We start from the raw sequence: 22,120 nt of genomic DNA, 5'->3' as shown, positions 1-22,120 counted from the left end.
CATATTGGAATCTCCAACAAGAAGACCCTGAAATGTAGCCTGAAGCCTGAAGGGAGCACAGAAGGATGGTCGCTGTATCACATCTCTCTTGGGGAGGGAACACGCAGGAAAAAGAGTCCCAGTGAGCTCTTCACCCTTCTGTCGTGCAGTGAGGAGCAGTGGATGGGTCACAGCAAGGAAGGCAGTTTCGTCCAGCAAATCTGAAAAACATGAAATAATGGACTATGACTATAGCTCCTGGCAATGGATTGCTGGCTTGGGACAGTTAGAAATTGGATTTTTTTCTAAAGCAAAGGCTTTTGACAACAAAATACTCAACAAGTCAACAGCAGAATGTCCTCCATTCTTAGGCATAAGGGATGATGGCACATGGGAGGGGGAGTAAAAGAGATAAGAGAATTCAGTACGTTGGCTACATATGTATAGGTAGATGGGTGGCAGGTTCTGCTTATTGCTTGTGGTTGAGGGTGACAGTGGTGATGGGGCTTAATCATACAACACAACATTAAGAGAAGGAGAAAGAAAAAAATGTTTTTTCCATTTGCCAAAGCTGATCACTGTATTATCTGTAACTTCAGAAATTTGCAATGAAATGTCCAAAATTATGAAAGTTTTAAAATAAATTATGGTATGTCTATCCAACAGAATTTTATATATTCATTAAAAACTATATTTTAAAAGATAACTTAATAAATTGAAACAAAGCTCACAACCTAATGCTAAGTGAGAAAAATTTCAGAATGTGGTATAGAAGTTATTCTAAATTTTTTAAATATGTGAAAAAAAACTGAAAAGGAAAATCTTCAAAGGTTATGAGCTCCTCGTAATATTACAGGTGATTTTAATGTTTCTATTTATACTTCTCTATGTTTAAAAATCTATAATCAACAATATATATTACTTCTATATTTAAAATCAGTAAACTTTAAACAGAGAGTGATTGTTAATCATGTCACAAGCACAATTAAAGTTTACATTTATACTAAGGAGCAGACTCTAGTAATAACCAGCCATCCAAAACTCTAATGGAACATTCACTTAGTAAATGATCCTTTATGTGCTGTTTACTGAAAAAAGCACAAGGGATTCAGAAATAAAAGTACTAGTCCTCCTGGAGAAACTCAGGACTAGTGGGGAGACTGAGGAAAGCAGACTTGTGCCCACAATGCTCTGTGAGAAGTGCTCCTCCGGAGACGGACCCGAGGCGCTGTCAGAACACAGGACAGGAAGAACAATCCAGCTATCGGGATTTGTGGAAGACCTCCAGGAGGAGGTGACATCTGAATTGAATCTTGAAGGATGAATCAAGAAAAAAATCAAGAGGAAACATGTTCCAGTTAGAAGGAATGTATAAAGACGTAGAATTGAGTGAGAGCAGTAGCTTTCTATGTGACTCTCATGATACTGAAATTCAGGGGAGGAAAGAAGAAAACCTGAACTAAACCAGTTACTATGGGGATGGAGAGTCAGAGAAAGCTTGGAGCAATATAAGAAGTTTTGGAGTAAGGTGATCTTCTAGATTTTCTCTTGGACACTAGATTGTGGTGGGGGTGAGTTGGTAGCATCACTTGGCTAATACAGAAAACAGAGATGGAAGAGCCGGTTTAGAGGGAAAATTTGAGAAATAGCCATTAGTAAAGGAAATGATATAGGGCATCAGAGAAAAATTATTCATTTATTCTGCATGTTTTTACTGAACACAATTGTCAGGGACTGTCTAGGCACTGAGGTCGCAATGGCGAATCAAACAGACCAGGCCTCCATCTCACATTGCTGGCGGTTTGCCTTGAAGACAGGCCACAAACCAACAAACCAGAAAATGTCTGGAAGTGATAAGTGCTATGAAGAAAATTAAGCTGCATGCCACGAGAGGGAGTAATGGGTTATTTAGATTGGGTGTGAGCAAAGGCGCCTTAGAGGGGCTCAGGAAAGGTTTGGGTTGGGAGAGCAATGTGGCAGTGATAATGACTGGACAGCAACATGCTAACTCTGGTTGAATCTCTTCTTTGTGATCATACCATTTAATTCACATGAAGATCCCAGAGGTAGATAGTGCTGAGGGGCCAAAACTTAACCCAGAGTCAAACTCAATTCTGCCTCCAGCCTCAATCAACAAAACGTGTACCTTCTGTCTCTATCATGGTGGGCCGTGAGAGGTCAGGGCTGAAACCATGGGAAGGAATATAATCACCCAGAGACACTGAAGCCTAAGGAGAGAGTGGGGGTGGGGCTGAGAGCTGAAACCCAGGGAATGCCGACATGGAGCTGGTGGAAGGGGAGCTCTGAAGTCAGACGCCTCAGCCACCTGGGGCACAGTGTGAGAAGGAGACCCAGCGGGGGCGTGTAGCCCGACATTCACAAGACAAAGCAGTGTCAAGAGGAAGGGGCGGTCAACAGCGTCCTATCATCCACATGCCCCTGAAGGAACGAGAACAGCTGGAAACATCCAATAGATGTAGCAACCAAGCAGTTATTGGTGACCATGCCAAGACTGGTTTCAGTGAGTTAGTGAGGGAGCCCAGATTGTAGTGTTGATAAGGGAATAGTCTTTCTAAGAGAGACAGGGTGGAGGCTGTGTGTTTTGTTATGGTTGTTGTTGCTCTGGTTTGCATTTGATTTAAAGAAGTGTGAGACTTGAAGGTTGAGCCCATGGAGAGGGAAGGGTTGAGGGTGTAGGAGACAGAGGAAATAACTGATGTAGCAGAGTCCTTGTAGGGACAAGAAAGGATGATAAGCAGAGCACAGGTCGAGGACTAGCTCTTGGGTCGGAAGAGAGAGATACGTCTCTCATGTGTTGGGAGGGAAGGGAGTAAGAAAGAAGGTAGTGGGGATAAGGAGTTGCCTGATTTCTCTTCTGTGAAGTAGGTGGTATTGTCATCTGCTCAAGGTGAAGACCCCAGAGGGAAGGGTTATCTTTAAAGGGTCCTACTTAAGGTTCACCTTTGAAACAGGGCTCCTGGAAAATGGGAGTGGATGCTAAGGACTGTATAAAAGACTCCAAGTAGCCCAGTTGAGTTTAGAACCCTTGCCTATATGGCGGCTGCATCTGCACAGCTGTGATTTCCTCCAGCAGGGCCAGCAGCTGGGCGGGCAGGGAGCTGAGCTGTGCTGTGTGGCACCTGTTCTGGGCAGATCTCTCCACTCTTTCATCTGGCTTCTCTTGGACAGTCCTGAATTCATGGACTCTTCAACAGCCAGAGCTAAACAAATTTGCAAAGCCAGAATTTATCTTCAAATTAGTTATTTAAAGAAAACCCCTAATCCATGACATCTGAATATAAAATATGTATTAAAATAGAAAGTAGTAGGGGCCCAGGATCTTTAGAGCTAAATGATGGGTGAAATAGCTGTAATGTTTCTTGTCCTATTCTACTCCTGTGCGTATAATGTTACAACTACTGCCTCTGTTTGATTCAGTTAGAGATCCTTTTTCTGAAGTTAAATACACAACTTCCCTGGGAATGTGATTGTGAAACATTTTCTCATTATACTGTACAGCAGTCACTTTAAGATAACACAAATCTTGCTCCTTGTAGAGCATTTCCTTACCACTACAAGCATACAAAACAGAGGATGTAATCAAAAGGGTATTTGGCATGGATCCAGAAAGCAATCTGGATTAGTCTATAACTGGATGCCATAGTTTCAAGTCCATTTCTGATCCATGATTTATTGCTTAATAACTGACAATTTCGAAGGTTTACCAGGATGGCCAAAAAAAGCTCAAACATTACTTTCTAGCTCATTGTGAAGTGTGCTTCACTAGCAAACATTTTTGAATATTTAAAATAACAAGATAATAAAGATGGTTTTTTATCATCATTTCTCCCCTCATCTTCTACCAACAATATAAACTGGTGGAGGGAATGTTTATTGAAAGTGTAGAATTGTAGCGCACATAGTTCAGGTGACTATTCATTTCCGCTTTTTAAGCCAATAGCAATTTATGTAATAGAGAGGATTGAATAATTTTCTTTAATTTTCAGCTTTCACGTGGAGCACCTGAAATTAAAAAAAAAAAAGAGCTAACTAACTTTGGTTCTTATTTGACAGCCTGGTACAGAGACAATTTAAAAAGAAATAAGATCCAAGCAATTTTACAGTTTAAATAATTCAGAAATTCTCTTTTGAAATATGTCAGTTTCTCTAGCCAAACTTGACATTAATCACATGTCACATGGTTGAGTTACATCAAATGTTGTCATAATCTAAGGTCCTAAAAGCACTGTAGAAGCAAAATCTTGAGAACAGCAGGACACCCTGAGGCTTGAGCTAGTCTCCTCTTCATCTTCTGAGTGAGGCTTTGGAGCCCAGGGAAATGACTTGGACACCACCTCCTCAGGTATTCCTTAAAGTTCCAGTACATTTCCTGCCTCTCCCCTGCAGGAATCAGAGTTAATTTCTAATGATAAGCCTACTACATGTTATTGGCTAAAATACCTTAAGATTATTTTATTTTCACATCTCATTTCCTCATAATACCTACTTTAAAACTGCATACAGATTTTAATGTTTCACCAGAGTAAGTAAATCTATTTTATGTAGGTTCCTCAGGGTCTGACCTTAATATTTACAAGTTATTTTTCTCCTACTCAATGGCTATGCAATGGATAAATCACTTTAATTTGATTATAGATTGCAGCCGGATAATTGTTTCATTGATGAAACCCGGAAAGACTGACATATAGTACAAGAGTACCAGTATCTAACTGCAAAAGAACGTCAGCCAAGCTGAGGAGCCCATTTCAAGTGGCTTGAATTCGGAAAAAGTATGATAAGTTATTTCGGCAGAGTTTTAAATTTTTGTTATGGTGTGATGGTGGCGGTTTCTCAGAGTGAAGAAAGGAAAGTATCAAGAAATGGGAGGAATATAGTACAGCCGCTGGTCTCTGAGTGAAAATGAAAAGGTGGGTGGAAACTCTGTAACTGGGGGCCATCGGATCCCGGCTGTCAGGTTTAGGCGAGGGAGGACGAGAGAGCTCCTGGGGGAAGGAGTGGGGCGCTAGACCGTCCCGGAGAGAGGCGGGAGGAGGGAGGGGGGGGAGCGGAGGAGCGCGGAGCGGAGAGGAGGGAGGGGAGGGAAAGAGGGAAAGGAGTAGAGGAGTTGACGGAGCGCAGAGGTTGCCCTTGCACCGCGCGCGCAGTGGCAACGCATCCCGGCGCCAGCGCGGGACGGCAGCGGACCCATGTCGCGTCCGCAGCGGGTCCCCTGGGAGTCCGGCGACGGGGGTCTCGAATCGCCGGGAGTCTGAGTGGCCAGCCCGCTGGTCGTTATGAGGACGGATCTAAAATGACTGGCAAACGGAAACCTTTCCAAACGCCGCTCAGGAGGTCAATCAGTGAACAGTTGCGGGACTCCACGGCCAGAGCGTGGGATCGGCTGTGGAAAAACGTCCGGGAGAGACGGCTGGCAGGTCGGTGCCCACGAGACGCGGGACCGCGGGGGCGGGAGGAGGCGAGGGCCGCGTCGCCCACCCGGGCCCACCGCCCCGCCGCCGCCGCTTCGGGCTCCCAGCACAGGTTTTCTTAGGCGCCAGAGGTTGGGCGGAGGAGGCTGCTCGCACCACCCTTGCTGGGCCGGGCTGGAGCGCCCGCGCTCCCCGCGCTCCCCGCGCTCCCGCTTTCCCGGCGCGGGGACCTGGTGGGTGTGGGCTCCGCCCGGCGCGCTGACAGCCCAGCGGGGCGGGGAGAGGCGCGGGGCTTACCTGGCCCGCTCGTCCTTTGCGTGGCCACTCCGCCTGGGTTGGCCCCTGCTCCGCCGCCATCCACCCCACCCTAGCCCAGTGAATGAATGAGTGCCCAGCCCAAGTGGCCCTCCAGAAGGGCGGCCCCTCTCGCAACTTCGCCTTTCCCACGCAGGGCACGTCCACTGCCTGTGTGGGATGGAGAGTCAAGGCGAGGCAAGGGAGCGTATCTAAAGCTGTGGGAGACCAAATGGGGTGGGGGTGCTAGTGGGGAAGGGTTTGGGGAGAGACAGGTGGACAGCTGTTGGGGCACGTAGATAATTGCCCACAGTGGCATCAGGCCTTCCTCACTTTGGGGTTGCAAAAGAGGGGCCTCTCTTTTGGAATCAATTGCCCATGAATCAGAGGAAGAGACAAGGTGATTATTCGGAGCCATGAGGTCCTGAAGAATCGTTGCTTAGATCAAAAGGACAGCTTCCTGGCTGTGGTCTTCTGTGCCGGCTCCGTGGAACTACTTCCTGGTAGGGCCACAGAGGCAGTAAGCGGTCTGAGCCTTCTCATAGCCCACGCTCGGAGCATTAGGTCTGATTGGGCAACCCACCATACCTGTCGCAATAAGGGAAGGTGGCCCTACTCCACAACACTGTTCCCAGGCCGTGTAGGATTTACTGCTTTCCCCAAGTGTTAGCTGCTGGAAGATGTTTGTGGAATGGGAGGAATTGTGGATGGAAGGGCCCTTGAGCTGACCATGAGTCTAGTCTCTGGATCTTCTTGCCTCCTGTCTCTCCAGCAGTATCTCCTGAGTTGGCCAGTGACCACAGGGGTGGAAGAGAGGTCTAGAGAAGAAGGTATGAAGCCTGGACAGAGGGCAGGGATGCCAAGGGTGAGATGGAAGATTTACCCTTCTTTGGGCTCCTCCCCTCTTTCCTTATTGAGACTGTAGACGTGCTTTGCCAGGTGTTCTGTCCTTACACCCATGCAGTCACATGTCTTCATCATGCTGGGAGCATTCTGGAGTAGAAGCCCAGGCTCTGTATCTCCTTGAGCTAGGTCCTTATCAACCTAACCAGTCAAATCAGAGGTAGGGATTACAGATGATTCCAACACTTGATATTGTCAGCATAAAATGTTAATCCTGTATTTTCTCTCCAATATAGTGGCCCCTTTTAGTAAGCACCCAAGAAATAAACAAACTTTTTAGTCAGGACCCAGAAATAAGTTGCAGTAACCTAGTAGTTTTGACTGTTGATTTTTAAAGACCTGTATGTGCATTGCAGACTTCAATAACAATTAATAACTTCCCTTGTTATCATGCTAAATGGTATAATCTACATGATGGATGGTGTTAGAGAAATATTTGTGGTCTAGTAAACTTTTGTTGCTTCATAGCTTCAGAAAGCTTACTGCAAATGTCTCTTTCATAGCTTCTGTTATTTAAGTTTGTTAAGTTTGTTAAATCAATGGATCCTCAGGAAACAAGAAGTCTTTCCAGGAGGGCTGCCAAGGCTGTACTGGGTTTTTATAGAAGCTGAGGCCAAAGATGACTGCAGCCCTGTCTTTTTCAAAAGGAGATCTGGGAAGGAAGAGAGTGTTAATGTAAAGACCTAAAACCATTAAGATTTTCCGGGGAAGTCATGTATTCATATGAATTTTAGACATTGCAGTTTAGTTAGGGCAGTGGAGAGAAAAAGTTTTGATTCTGGGAAATAAACCATAGGTAGAGATTTTAAGATCATAAATATATAGAAATTAAAGCTAAAAGTGGCTGTAAAGTGGTAAGTATGAGTTCTCCCAGGGTAGTGTAATTATTTTTTAAAATAGCGGTATGAGGTTTTTAAAATGTTTAATCAGAATATTAATATCTGCTTACCCATAATCTGCTTACCACTCTGCTAACAGTGGATGCCAGCAGGTTATTCAACTGGGACCAAACAATCTCTGTGAAGCAGACTTCAACCTCTGCTTCTCTAAGCAAGCTGGGATGCTTGCCACAAAACCAAGCCAACTCCATGAAGGAGCTTTTAGATGCAAATTGATTTTCTTGGGTTTTCTTGCGAAGGCAGCTAAAATATGGAACTTTGGCCATATGACACTGAAATACTTAAGTTATTAATATTGGCATCAATTCCAGGTGAAAGTGTTCTTCATTTGTAAAAGTCTTCTTTATATGGTTAATTCACAACATCAGAATAACCAACTATATGAATGTATCCCTAGAGAGAATCTGCCCCCCAAGAGATGATACGGGGCTATTGGCTTTTTCTTTTTCAGCCTTTTTCTATCAGAGAAAAGCTTTGTGCTGGGACTTCTTTAATTTCCCTAAAATTTTCTTCTTATTGCACTTAGTCAATAGAACAGTGTTCAGAGTGCTTTATAACAAACTTGTGTTTATTGTCGAGAGTACTTTGAGGGTATTTGATGCTGCTTTCTGCTTTTTAACATCTTGAGGCAGGAAAATTCTTATTCTAAGTCAGTCTTACTTCTTTTCATAGAAGTCTGTCTTGTCAGTTTAACAGAAAGACAAGAAGAAGTAGAACTATTTAGCCCCAGTGAAGCCTATGGATTTCTGTGCTATGGGACAATATTTAGGAAGGACGGGATTGTGTATAACTGGAAAAAAAGCATTCCTTAACACACATCATGGTGACACAAATAATGAAACCAATAGAAGGATAAGGTGTGAATGATGTTCAAATAGGTTCATTACAAAATTACAAAAGGGAGTTATTGGTAAAGAAGAACTGATACTGGGAGCTCTTCTTGGGCTTTCCAATTTTGTAGTAGCTGCCAAATTTTCATGGGGATTATGGAGTTTTTGGTAACATGCACTTCTTAATTACCTAAGACCCTAATCCTCATGAAAGTCAACAAGACTTTTTCTCACCTGTCATCTCAATATTAATTATTGTAATAATGGTGGTAATTGTTGTTTATTCCCAAGATGACAAAGTTAGTTAGTGTTCAAAGAAGTATTCTAATTCGGGTTGTCAGAAGTCAAAGGTCCTCTGTGCCCATTTTGTGTTCTGCCACACTGCCTGCTCCATGGGCCTTATGGAGACATATGGACCTCAAATCCTTTTTCTTAGGCACTCTGTCATTTGCAGTTAGTTTTTAAAAGAATAGCAAAATTAATTGGAAAAATTGCTCTTTGCTCCTTCCTCCTGGAGTGACAAGGATAACCCTATGCACCAAAAATATTTTGTCTCCCAGTCCTCCTGTTGGGCTGGGTAGTGTATGGGCCCATAGAGAGCTGAAACAAACAAACAGCCATACATCCACCTTGTTGGGGCCCCTGTGTGGTGTGCCCTGCCCATCCATCACTATAGGAAGCCAAGGGCTGCAGGAGTGAGATGCTGTCATGAAGTCTAAATGCAGGTTTCTTCAGGGTGAGTGACAGGTTCTTTTGCCCTCTCTAGTTCCCTCATCAGCCACTGCTGCTGACAATTCTTAACTTTTATAGCATCGGTAAATTCTCCAGGCAGAAGCATACCCCTTAGATTTTGGTGTTTGTGAGCAGCTTGAGCTACTTCTCAAATGTTAAGATCTGAGAATTGAAGTGAGTTTTCTAAAGCTATCTGCTCTTTTATTTTAAAATCTTACTCTATTTTAATGGAAATGTAATCCATATGTTTGATTCCTTTATACTCACATAACAATATTTAGGTGGCCTGTGAACTAATTGAAGTCCAAGTCTTTTGATCTCTTTCATGGTATCATTTTAAATCATTTCTCTTAGACACAGGAAGTTACATTGCTGCCAAGAGTAAACTAACCTAAAACACTGAAAAGTTCAAGTTTTGTTAGAAATGCTAATTCCACCAAATTTTCAGTGAGTTCTTGTCATGTTAAAACAGGCTTATTCATCCTGAGAGTCAACAGTAGCATCCTGTGATGCGATGTAAACACAAGATTGGGACTTTAATGCAGAGTGGGATCCAAAATAGAACATGGGCCATAAAAAAGTTCCTTATTAAAATCTAAATGTGTTCCATGATAGCAGAAAGTACAGGATGAGAATAACTGATCCTTTTCATGTATTTTATATCAGTGTCCTTCCTTTTTATTATCACTTTACTGTACAGAACAGGCCATACTACTCTATCAGGTTTTTTTTTTCTTTTTAAACATCTCTTGAAAGGGGAGTACATTTAGATGTGATTTATATTAACAATAACAGAAAAGAAATCTAAATCAAGTATACAGAAAATCAGAGGAAGAGAGCACATCTGTCTTCTTCTCAACTTAGCTATATATGGGGTCACCTGGAGCCTTTCAGAAATAGGAGTGCCCTTGCTGGCTCCCAGAGACTCTGATTCAGCTCATATGGGGCTTGGGGACCAGTATTTCTAAAGCTCCACAGATGATTCCCGTGTACAGTCCAGGTTCAGAATCGCTGACTTACATTAACTACCGTATGATAACTCACAGAGGTCTGTGTCTAGTACAAGATCATTGTCTAAGCCCCTAAGAAAAGTTTTGCTTAAGTAAGTTGGAATGAGCTTGTCATTTTACAGAAACCAAAAAAAAAAGGCCAATGTGCTTGGAGCATCATGAAAAAAGGTGGCACAAGTAGGTGGGAGGCATTTGTGTTAGAGGTGTCTGTAGAGTCAGGTTATAAGGTCAGGTTGGGCCTTGTCTCCAGGGCAAGAAGTTTGCATTTGATTCTACATGTGATAAGAAGCAATGGATTTTAAGCAGAGATGGGACAGGACCTGAATAGGTTACTACCAGAGTGGTCTAGATGAGAGAGAAACAGATACACGGACTAGGGTGACAGAGATGGAAATGGAGAGAAAGGGACAGCTTTAGAATACGTCTTGGAAGTAGAGACAACAATGCTGACTTTTGTTGGAGATGAAGGAGAGGGATCAGGGACTCCTAGGTCTGTAGAGCTGTGGGCTGAGATGGGACATGTGTCATATTTGCATATTGCAGTTCCAAAAGGAACTTTTGTGTGTGTGTGTGTGTGTGTGTGTGTGTGTGTAAGAGGAATGAAGAATGAGTTCTGCTCCAAATTAGGCCAAAGATGCCTATTAGACTTCCATAGTAAAAGTCAAAGAGTTGGATATACAAGTAAAGTTTTGCGGAAAATGTCAAAGCAAGAGACAGAAATCTGAAAGTTATTGGCATGTGAAGACTATAGAGCAAAGCCTTAGGACTGGATGGGGTTACTTAGGAGGAGGATACAGATAAGAGGAGGGGCCAAGAACCAAGTCCTAGGACGTCCTTTATTTAGAGCATAGTATTTGGACATGAACTGTGTATATGTATATGTGTGCTAAATTTCTGGGGAATAAGAAAAATAGCAGCACCATTCCCAAATTCTGCATTCACGTTCTTGTAGCAGAATAATGGTAGTGATATACCAAATAATCTTTTGTGACAGATTTATTTGGTCCCAGAACTGTTGTTGAATAAAAATACATCTCACTAATGACATATACCTTTAAAATTGAGAAATCATTTTGCAAAGTAAAAGTAAATTTTAGATAGCATTTGAAGGAAAGACTTCTCAAGGTTGCCTCCCATACATAAAAAATTAAAATATAGTTAATTAAATAAAAATGGTCTTAGCAGGAGTACGTCGATGGTTACTATAACTCGTTGGCCCTACATATAATGAGCTAAGAACGTTCTATTGGAAAGGTGACTTCTCTAGTGTCATGGTATCTGGGAATAGTCTAATCAAAGTTCAGTTTGTAAGAAAGATTCTGTACTATATTGAATTTTCTAATTTTGCATCTATTTGTTGATCTTTAATAATTATGGTTTGTTTATAATAAAGTTGATTGAAGTGAAATTTCTCAGAGGAAAATAGACAACGATGTCTTGAATTTTTGTGTTTGTAAGGAGGGTAACTTAAACAAGGCTTAACCCTTCTGCAGTATGCTGCCTAACCCGTAGGAATAACAGTTTCCTTCTGGAATTGGACCAAAGAAAGGACCTTGTTCATTATTTGTGGGTGGTTGCTCTGAACAGGAAACAGGAACCCTGCCTGTTAGCTGGAATTCCTTAAGAAGACCATTTGATACAATTTTTGTCAGTCACCAACCCGATCATTTAGACATGTGGCACTTCTAATGAAATTAATATTCCTTTTGCTTTTAAAATCTTATGTTGAACAAAACAACTGATAAAGAAAAATTTGCTTAGAGACACTGTAGTTTTCTGGGGGTTTATCCAACAGTATATTTCTGTTCTGCCCTTTTGCAAGTTTAGGGATATTGCAAAATGAGAACAAACATGGTTTGAAAAGTGTTGCAATGTTCTGGAGCTTTTTTTCAGAATCCTTGAATGTTTAGTCCTAAAACAGTTGAAGGACAAACATTTTTGTCATGTTTGTAGTTAGTCAATAAGTATTTATTGAGCCATGAAATAGCATCCTTGTCAAAGCACGCTGGGACTGTAGTGCAGGATATTAATTCAGGACTGTGGTTTTATCCTGGCAAAGCACACAAATTTTATTATGCTGTTCAAATCACTTAACTCTTCTATTTAACCAGAAATTGAGCAGGCTTCCAGAAAGAGCTAAAAGACAGTATAGAATGCACCATGACTACACAAATTGTATTTGCAGATCTGCTGTGTCGAGCCATCTGATGTTCTTAGGCAGACTATTTCCTTAGTAACATTTTTATCTAAAAATAAAATTTTCGGAATCTTATGATTCTATTATTTTGTGTAGTAGGGCATATTTTAATATATATCTCATCATGGCATATGGTGTTTGTTAGATAGTTCTTCTTTCTCCTTCCTATATAGGAAATTAAATGAACCCCAGGGATAATTGTTGTATAACATCATGAAAATTAATACATTTGCTAATAATGACATTAAACTGTAATGTCTTATCCTATGCTTTTTGATCCTCTCTATATCTAGATAAAGTGGAAACATGTCCAGGTTTCTTGAAAGTGTTTTCCATTGAAATTTATATTTATTCTATTTACCATTAGAATAATGGTCCTGAAAGTACAAATTCTTGAATATCTGGAAGGTGTAACAGTATAAGCTACACTAATCTACCACTACATGAGAATGTCTGGGTTGTCACAGTGACATTGCAAAGATGGCAAGGTAGTGCTTCCCTTCTTTGCCTAACTTTGAGTTGCATTCATTGTAGAACTCCTGAAAAAGTGATGGATTGCTCCTTTCCTGGCCATGAGAAGTTGTCCCCATGATCTTGGAATGAAATTACATCTTTATTTTAGTCCCAAGAAAAAACTTCATAAGCAGTAGACATAAAAGTGGAGCAATTGTCAGAATAAAAATAAGTTTAAAAAAAAGCTTTTACATATTTTAACTATTGTGTTATAGGCTGTTTTATTCTTTTTGGAAAGAAAGAAGAGAGGCTTTGTGGTAGTTCTTAAATCTAAATCAAAGCAGTAATGACAGATGAAGAAATGTATGTTTAACCCCTTAGAGAAGCACTATGGTGGTGGAAAAGGGATTGAAGTTATTTGAAATATCATTATCTGGAAAAAATCACAGCTGTGTAATGGTAATTAACATCTGTGAAATTAGCATCGGTTCAGCCATAATGTTGATATGAATATTTGCCACAGCTATGGCTACAGCGCTGGGAGCGTAGATCTCCCAGTGCCTTAAATGCGTGTTGTTTTACTTTTGATGCGTCCAGAGTAGTGGAGGGCAGGGTCAGTGGTATTTTGGCATGATGGAAGATTACTGGCATGCATCATAATCAAGTGGTTAGGAGCAGCTACTGGAGCCAAGACTACATGGGTTTACATCCTGTCTCCACCACTTACACAGTGGGTCCTTGGGCAAAAAAATTAATTTTGATGTTCTTAAATTTCCCCATCTTTAAGAAGGAGGATAAGCATAGTACTTACCTCATAAGGTTGTAGTAAGGATTAAGTGAGTTAATGTTTTCAAAGCATTTAGCACAGTGTCTGACCTCTAGTTAACACTGTTTAAGAGTTTATTTAAAATGCACACACATACGTATATTTATTCTCTGTGGAGAATAGAGCAGCACAGACGTATTTTCTGGTAAAGGAGATGCTTTTAGCTCCAGCCTTAAACCACCCTCCAACTTCACACTTGGATTCATCTGCCTTGTTCCCATATCTTACGGACCCATCCTAGGTCCCGTGTTCAGGGATTTCCTAGTGCTAAGGCATTAGCCTCACTCTCTTTGCTTTGAATAGAATATAAAAAATCAAATACTACATATGTTGTTAGCATGGTTGGCAGCATCTTGTGCAGATCCATTAGTGTTATAGCATGAATAATTCATTATACTAACACTTTATTTTTCTAAATGATCATCAATTATGGTTTGTTCATCAGAATTACTATTAGCTTTAGAACTATCCAACCAAGAATTCATTCCCATGCCCTTGTCTACATGGAATTTGATGAAGACCTAATTAAAATGAGAGAAGTTGGACTAGATGATCTCTAAGGCCCTATTTAAATTTAAAATCAATGAGTCTATAAAACTAGACTGTGTGTCTAAAGGAATCTTAATGCCCTAAGTCTTGTAGTTTCTTTTCTGTCTGGAGTTCATAGGATGTTTTGATAGACGAGGAAAGGGCAGAAGCTCAGAAGGTACCCCAGGATGCCTGCCTGACATTCCCCATGCTGCTTTGGTTACCTAGCCTCCATCAGCAGCAGCAACTTAGTAACTGGTACGTTCTGTTATTGGAACTACATCTGCCAGAAGTGGAGAAGGAACAAGTTGGACATTCTAGGAGTCCCAGGCCTGGAAACACCAGTAGAATCTCAACAGTGCCTGCACCACACTCAGGCAGGGCTCCATGCTGAGAGGGGTCCTGCACTTGGCTTACTGCTCTATTGTTCCTGTCTTGAAATTATTCTTAATTGTTGAATGGAAGGCCCACATTTTTATTTTATACTGGGCCCAGCAAATGATGTAGCTGATCCTGCATTCAGGGAAAGCCAGTCTCTTGTATAATCATGCCTTAATTTGTGAATTCACTCTCATTGATGACTTCGTGTTACTTAAGTAAGATAAAAGCGACTTGTGAAATCACAGGATGTTAGATCTGGAAGGAGCCTGAAAGCCTTCCCTGGAGCAGCTATAATCTACTGCTCTGTGCCCCTCGCTCTTGGGCAAGGTGATTGCCCAAGAGGAAAATGTGTCTGCTTTCTGTTGTTGTTTATTGATTCTGGCATCATCATTATGAGATAAGGCAGTAACATTACTTCTAGTGTTTACAGAGTTATATATTTTAGGTATTACATGTATTGAATCAAATAATTTAATTAGTGTTTTTAAGGTATTGTGGTGCTTAGGTATAATAGGAGATTGGGACAGATTACACACCTTGGCATGCTAGATTTTCAAGATCCAAGGCTTGTTTTTGAAAACTTCTTAATTAATCTGTTTCTAAATTAAAAATTCATTTACAATATCCATATTAGATTCATTCATTAAACCACTGCTATTAAAATTATTAAGACTATTTCCTGTGCAGATTTCACCTAGGGCTGCTTACTAAGAAAAGGAAATTTGGAAAGGTAGCAATGAAGCCTCTCATTTATCACCAGGGGCTTCCAGCACATATCAGTGAGCAATTTTATTTTGTCATTATGTTCATCTGTCTCTGTGGAGGACACTGAACCTGACTGAATCTAGTCCCATATTGTTGCATAGGTTAAATACTCCTTTGCTGTCAGAAGCTAGACATAGAACTCCCCATTTAATGATGTCCAAAAAAAAAAAAAGACATTTTCCTTTGTTTGAAAGTTAGGTTCATTATTTAATACAAAATATCTGGGAAACTGAATGAAAAGAAGAGTGCGTGCATTTTCATTTTCTCTTAAGCTACTACAAACAAGAATGTGTTTGCGTAGTTCTGAATAGTAAAAAGTAGGCAGATTCAGCTATCCTGAACCAGACCCTATTGTATGCCAGGCATTGTGCTAAGGACTTCATGTGTTTTCTCATTTGATGCCAGGCCTCAGGGCCAGGACTGCCTGGGTCACTGTTAGCACACACAGCAGCTTGCTGTGATTTAGAAAAAGGCTTCCACTCTGGGCTCATGAATTAGAAAACAATTAGAAAACAGTGCCTCCTCCGAGAAAATGCAGCCTCAGGAATGTGTGGCTTGGTGAGTGTACCCTGGGCTGGATTTCCACCTCCATGGACCCCTTTGGCTGCTGGCTCTGCAGGGCACAGCCTACACAATCACACAGGGTGGCCCTGGGTGGCCCTGGGTATGGATACTGTCCCCACTTTATGCATGAGGACACCAAAGCTTGGCAAGGTTAAGGAACTTGTTTCAGGCACATAACTGCTACTTGTGGTAATATAGATTTGTGAGAGTGGCAGAATTCACATGACCTGTAAGATTTTGAGATCCTGATGACACCAGGACCCACACCCATATCACAGTCTAGCACTTAGGAAGCAGTAACTGTTCCAGGGTGTAGTAGTGACAATATGAACCATTTCACAGCCCCGCCCCAATGTTGCCTCAAGGTCACTCCAGGGTATAATAGATGGGAGTTGACCATGGCATTCTGGCATTCCAGGGTCCCTGGATGATAATGATGATGACTAATGATGATCCTGAATATCTGTGTAACACTTTCCAGTTAAGTGTTTTTCCACTGAGATTTGTAACAGTGGCTTAAAACCAATAGGTTCTCACAAAAGTCCTTTAAGGTAGGCAGGGTGGGTTCTCTGATCTCCATTACATTAATGAGACAAATGAGGATAAGAAAAATGATGTGACTATCCACCCACAGCCAGTGAGGGCCACAAGGGCATTTGAACCTAGGCCCCTACCCCAGGTCTCGCCCCTCTACTTTCCTGCTGCCCAGTGTGAGCTCTTCTCTATAAGGTCAATCAGTTGCTCAAAGGCTCCCAAACCTGACTGAGCATCAGAACCACCGGAAAAGCTTTTTAAAATACTTAAACTGCCAAAAGTTTGACAGTTCCTAATGATGTTAAACATATGTCAACTTTATGACACTTTCAAGTTTTAACTTAAGTTTACCCAAGAAATGAAAATGTATTTACATGAAATGACTTGAACAAGAATATTTATAGCAGAGTTCCTCACGATAGCTCAAGACGGTACAAACCTTATAGCCGTCAAGAAATAAATGATAAACACAAAGTTGTATGCACAATTATATATACATATACAATGGAATACAACTCAACAACGAATTACTGATACATGGAACAGCAGAGGTGAATATGTATATGATCATGTTGCATAACAGAACCAGAACATGAAAGAATACATACTGTATGATCCCATTTCTGTAAAGTTTTTAGAAAAGGCAAAACTAATTTATAGTAACAGGTATCTTAAGAGGAGTTGCTTTAAGGGGGGTGGGAAGTGTACCAGAGAGCAAGAATAGATTTTCTGATAGAACTTAAAAAAATAAATAAATAAAATAAAATCAGTAAAATAAAATAAAATAAAATAAAATAAAATAAAATAAAATAAAATACTTCTCCCCAGATCCAAGGGACTGAAATCATCCCTAGAGGGCAGTGTACGTGAGTGTGTATGTATGTGAGTGTGTATGGTTGGGGGGAGGTCTACAGTGTGCGTTTTTTAACAAGACTCCTTGGTGGTTTTTGTTATTGTTGTTTGTTTACAGCCTGCTTTGCACTGTCCTCTCACCAGTGACTGGAATTGGCTCTAAATTCTCAGGATTATTTCAGACTCCACACCTTAAGCCACATAATGTCTTCCAGTCCTAATCCTATCTCTCTTCTGCCTTTCTAGATCCTACCCATTTTCCAGGATTGGCTCAATTCCCTCCCTCCTGGCTACGCCCTCCCCCTTCCATATCTGAGTACCCTTGGTGGGTGAGAGGATGGACGGACAGGGAGGGTCTGCTGTGGGTCAGGCCCCTGATTCAGTGCTTCTCCCCATGTCATCCTGTGACCCATCGCAGCAACATGCTGAGGTCATGATTATCATCCCTATTTTAAAGATGGGGTAAGTGAAGAAACTTGGCTGAGGCCAACACAGCTCGTAAAGTGCAGAGTCTCATTCACCTTTAAGTTTCTGCCTTTCTGTTCACCCTGCTGAGTGTTTCAGTCTTGTTCTTGTCTCACCAGCAAGAGTTCTTTTGTGCTATGATAGAGGAACTTTGTCTTACACTAAAGAACATCTTTTACCTCCTACTGTATAATCCACTTGGTAAAATAACCTAGTTGTTGAAGAAATAAAAGGATGAAAGCCTTTTCTTACTTCTTTTGTGAATCATTTCCTAGCCAGCTTCAAAAAGATGAACTATATTGCTAGAGGTATGATATTTACTTATTCAAACTCCTTAATATTATGAGGAAATTTCAGCCAAAATTCTCTTTCTTTTAGCTCAGAAAAAAACATGAAATGTTAGAGAACATGGAAGCCCTCTAGATTGTCTTGTTCAAATCATTCATTTTATAAGAGCTGCTTGAACCTCAGAGAGATTCACTTAACCTGCTGTTCCAGGTCATGTATCTCATTTGTCATAAATTTGAGGTTAGATTCTAACTCCAAGTCACACCAAAGTGACTTCTGCAATTGCAGGTGAATTCATACATGACCACCCGTCATAAGCAAAATGCCCATTTCTGAAATTAGTCTAAAGTACTAACTTCTTGAGGGAAATGAAGGTGCCTTAATTACCTTCAAGAGCAAAGCCTTTCCCATGAGATATGTTTGATAAGTGTTTGCTGGCAGCCTAACTGACTACCTCAATAGCTGAAGGACATTAAAGGGATTCGATCGCTCCCTCCTAAGTGCTGAGTTGACCTCTGATGGCCTCAAAACCTGCCTGTCCTACTTTGATACCACCCCTCTGTGTCAGGCACACCTGTCAGCTTTGCAGGTTTGAGCAAAATAACTTTTCCCTGTCTGCAAGCCTCCTTCCCTGGTATAATTGAGAATCTTCATTTTACAGCTAAATGAAACCAACATTGCTATTGTTATCACATGTTAAGTTGGGGAAAATGAAAAAAGCATAGCTGAAACTTAAATATTAATTTTTCATCTATTTAAGATGGAAATTTTCCCTTTGGCCATTTAAAAAAAAATCATAGCACTGGGGAAAATGGATTTGGGGAAAAAAATCCCCCAAATCATAGGACTTTTTCTTTTTCTTCTACAGAGACTCCAAGTTCTTATTCACTTAACTTATTCATCAAATATTTATTAAGTACCTACTATGCCAAATACTGTCCCAGCTATTGGGGATTCATTCAGCGGTGAAAAAAACAGACAAAATCAGCACCCTCATTGAGCTTCCATTTGAATGGGGGAGACATTATAATGAACAAATGCATAATATATAAGTGTTATAGATAGCACATTAGGAAGAAAAAGAAAGAACATGAAGGAGCTGGAGAATGAAAGGGAGTCTATTTTGGATCCAGTGGTGGAGAAGTTCTCTCTGGGGAGGAGGCATTGGAGCAGAGACTTGGGGGAGAGAGCGATCAGGCAGAAGGACTAGGATGTGGACAAGTCCTGAAGCAGGAGCACATGGATGTTTTTGAGGAAAGGCAGGGAGGTGTGTGGGGTTTGGGATCCAGTGATTGAGGAGAAGAGTGGTAAGCAAGGGATCGGATCAACATATAGCCAGGGCCTCTGCAGCCTTCTGGCCTGAGGAGTCCTGATATGATCTTGGGTATGATTTGCTGTGAACAGTTACCTTGTTTACTATGTAAAAGTTGGAAAGAAAAGACAGTGGAGGCCAACAGTAGAGGCAGAAAGACTTTTTAGAGGCCTCCCTGGAGTATCAGATTTAGTTCACATCTCAGTTATAAAACAAACATTTAGTTGCTAGTCACATAAGGGCCCATTGCTTAATTAAAAGGAGGGAGAGAATAACCTCTGGCTCTCAGATTTTTTACACAAATAGAGAGGAATTAGCTAGATTCATTCAAAACTTTTATTTATTGAATATCATATTCCAGATACTCTGCTAAGCTATGCACTCAGAATAAAAAGATGAAAAAGACGCTGAGTTTTACCCTCAGGGACTTAGGGACAAGTGCAGTGGTAGAAGAATCCACAGATGTAGAAGGAGATCAGAGGATGGAGTGATGGGCTTGGCCTGGCTTGGCAGAGAAGATGACCCCTGAGTTGGGCCTTAAAGGAGAGAGAATCACTCTGGGGCGGTGGGGAGGGGGGAGCAAGCACGAGCAGAGAAACAGAGAAATGAAGCAGCATGGGCCGTTATGAGATGATATTGCTAGGACCTTGAGTCAGGAGGGAGAGCCAGCGAAGGAAAGACGGAAGAGGTGGGCAGAGGCCAGATGACAAGCTTGTGGATCTCATCCACGACTTCCGGTGCTATATCAGGTAGCCTCTAAATTCTTTTCTAATTCTAGGGCTTTATTATTATATGAAACCATTTTTTTCCTTTCTCTGTCCACGTTTGGTATAAGCATCACAAGCCCTTGTTTATTTTTATATCCATCTTTTCTAATGACCTTGCTCTACAACTTTAAAGAATAGCTGTCATGCCTCTTTTCTTGCCTGGGTGTTGCCAAGAGCCTTAAGTCTTCTGTGGCTTTTAAAGACGATTTCTGTTAAAACAGCAGAACCTACAGGAGCTCCTGTGAATTCCTAGTTTCCAGCCTTACTCCTTGGGGCTACTTCACTTTAAGTCTTGGTTTGGTTGCTTAGATTTGCAAATTTAAAGTGAGTGTCTGATGTACATGTTTATGTTACAGAGACTTGGTAGTCTATAATTTCCACAATAAAACTGTGAGTTCCTGATCTATTTTTTCATAGGACTTTGGGCAATAGTTACTTAAAACGGGGCCTCTTGAAAAGAGATCTGAAATCAATCTCATCATCTGTATTTACTCATTCATTGATGACCTTTGTTATACAGAATTGGGGTACCGGGTACTGGGGACACAAAAATGAATAAGATAAAATCTTTTCTTTCAAGGAACTTCCAATTATAAGTGATTTCTTATAATTCTTATAAGAAGTCGTATAATTCTCTGACTTTGGTATATATGTAGAAGAATGATTTTAGGTCAATGATTGAAAAGGCTTTATAAAACTTCATGAAAAACAGTTGAGTCTTTTGATTATGCATAAGCTTCCCATCTCATGGAAAGCTGGATTTATTTATCTAACATACTGACTAGAGACAAAGAGGGAAAAGCCAGAAGAAAAGTACTAATTCATGATGCACAACTTGAGAATCTCCATTGAACAGCTGCATTAGAACACTCACCCTTTTTGTTCGCATAGAGTTGCTGTCTGGAATCCTCAGATATCCGTGGTTGCCCGAGGGCTCCTCAAATGTCACCAGGGCAGCAACAAAGTAACACACATGAAGCAGCCCCTCTGTGGCATTCTTTATGAAAAGCATTGAATTAAATTATTGCATAACAAATCATCCACATATGAAAGGCAGTGAACTTTTGGAGAACCCAACTAAAACAATGCTGAATTTGATTCCTACCTCCACTGATAACTTACTGGAACCCTTTGAAATCTTGTTGTGACCCAAGTTGCCCGTTTAGGATGTGGGAGATAGCAGTACTGTACTTATGACCTCAAGGGAATTGTGAGCTAATTTAGGGAGATCGTTGAGGTGGTTAGAACTCCCATCTATCGCTTAACCCCGTTCCTCACACCCTGTCCTGGTCACCCTTTCAAAATGATTAAGAAATTTCCCAGTCTGGCTGAAACCACTGCCCCACACCATGGAGTTCCGAGCAAAGCAGACAACAGCTACTTGATTGAGTCCTTACCATGTGCCAGAAACTGTAGGTATTAGCAACATCCTCATTTTATAATGAAGACACTCAAACTCCCAAATGCATGTGATTCTTGGCCTGGGTTCACAAAACTAAGGAATATTCTGAAACAAAGATAAGAACCAGGTGGTCTATCTCGGGAGCCCTGAGACTTCTATACATATTGGTTTAGAGGGAACTGCACATCACATCACATCCTCTGTCACCACTATACCTGGCTTCTGCTTAATCTTGAAGCCATAGATATAATTCTGTATAGTAGGAAAAACAACTTCTATAGACTAAACTAAATATATAATTAAAGAAAGCCTATGGAGAGATAATATATGAAAAATAAACAGCATGTGATGCTTTAAGCATGATTAAATGAAACTAAGACATTTTGAAAAATATACTGAAATATTTACATCAAATGATATTGTCATTAGGGGCCTACCCCCTTATCCCAACAGTGCTTGAAGCTCTTCTCGGGATCTGCTACTTATGAACCACACAAGACAATGAGTCTCACCCCTTTATTCAGTCTGATTTCAATTTTCGGTCCCCATAGAATACCAATCACTCTGTTTTCACCAGATTTGACCATGAAAGACTTAATGATTTTTAGGGAGAAAGTCCATTTTCAAAGGGCAAAAAATTGGCACCACTAATCTGTATTTAAAAGGACAAATTTCCCCCCTTATTTATTTATTTATATATATATGTATTT

At 41.0% G+C, this 22,120-nt stretch overlaps 1 protein-coding gene across 7 annotated transcripts in view; it reads left to right on the top strand.

The window, feature by feature from the left end:
- The window catches only part of STARD13 (StAR related lipid transfer domain containing 13), a 451,023-nt gene that overhangs the window by 237,909 nt on the left and 190,994 nt on the right, over positions 1-22,120 (top strand). Inside the window, exon 1 of one of the 7 annotated variants that reach the window (XM_072976115.1) lies at positions 4,273-4,342. The exons of 5 other annotated variants lie outside the window; for them this stretch is intronic. Coding sequence is in view for 1 of the 2 variants with exons in the window: in XM_072976107.1 (XP_072832208.1) it covers positions 5,291-5,414 (124 nt within the window). In the remaining variant the exon portion in view is untranslated. Of the gene's footprint in view, positions 1-4,272; positions 4,343-5,095; positions 5,415-22,120 lie in introns of those variants that run through there. One more of the 7 variants, XM_072976107.1, reaches the window with a different exon arrangement.

This window comes from Vicugna pacos, chromosome 14 (genome assembly GCF_048564905.1).
Source record: "Vicugna pacos chromosome 14, VicPac4, whole genome shotgun sequence".
In the NCBI taxonomy this organism is placed as follows: domain Eukaryota; kingdom Metazoa; phylum Chordata; class Mammalia; order Artiodactyla; family Camelidae; genus Vicugna; species Vicugna pacos.
Note: the sequence above shows the minus strand (reverse complement) of the source record. Positions and strands in the feature narration are given on the sequence as shown.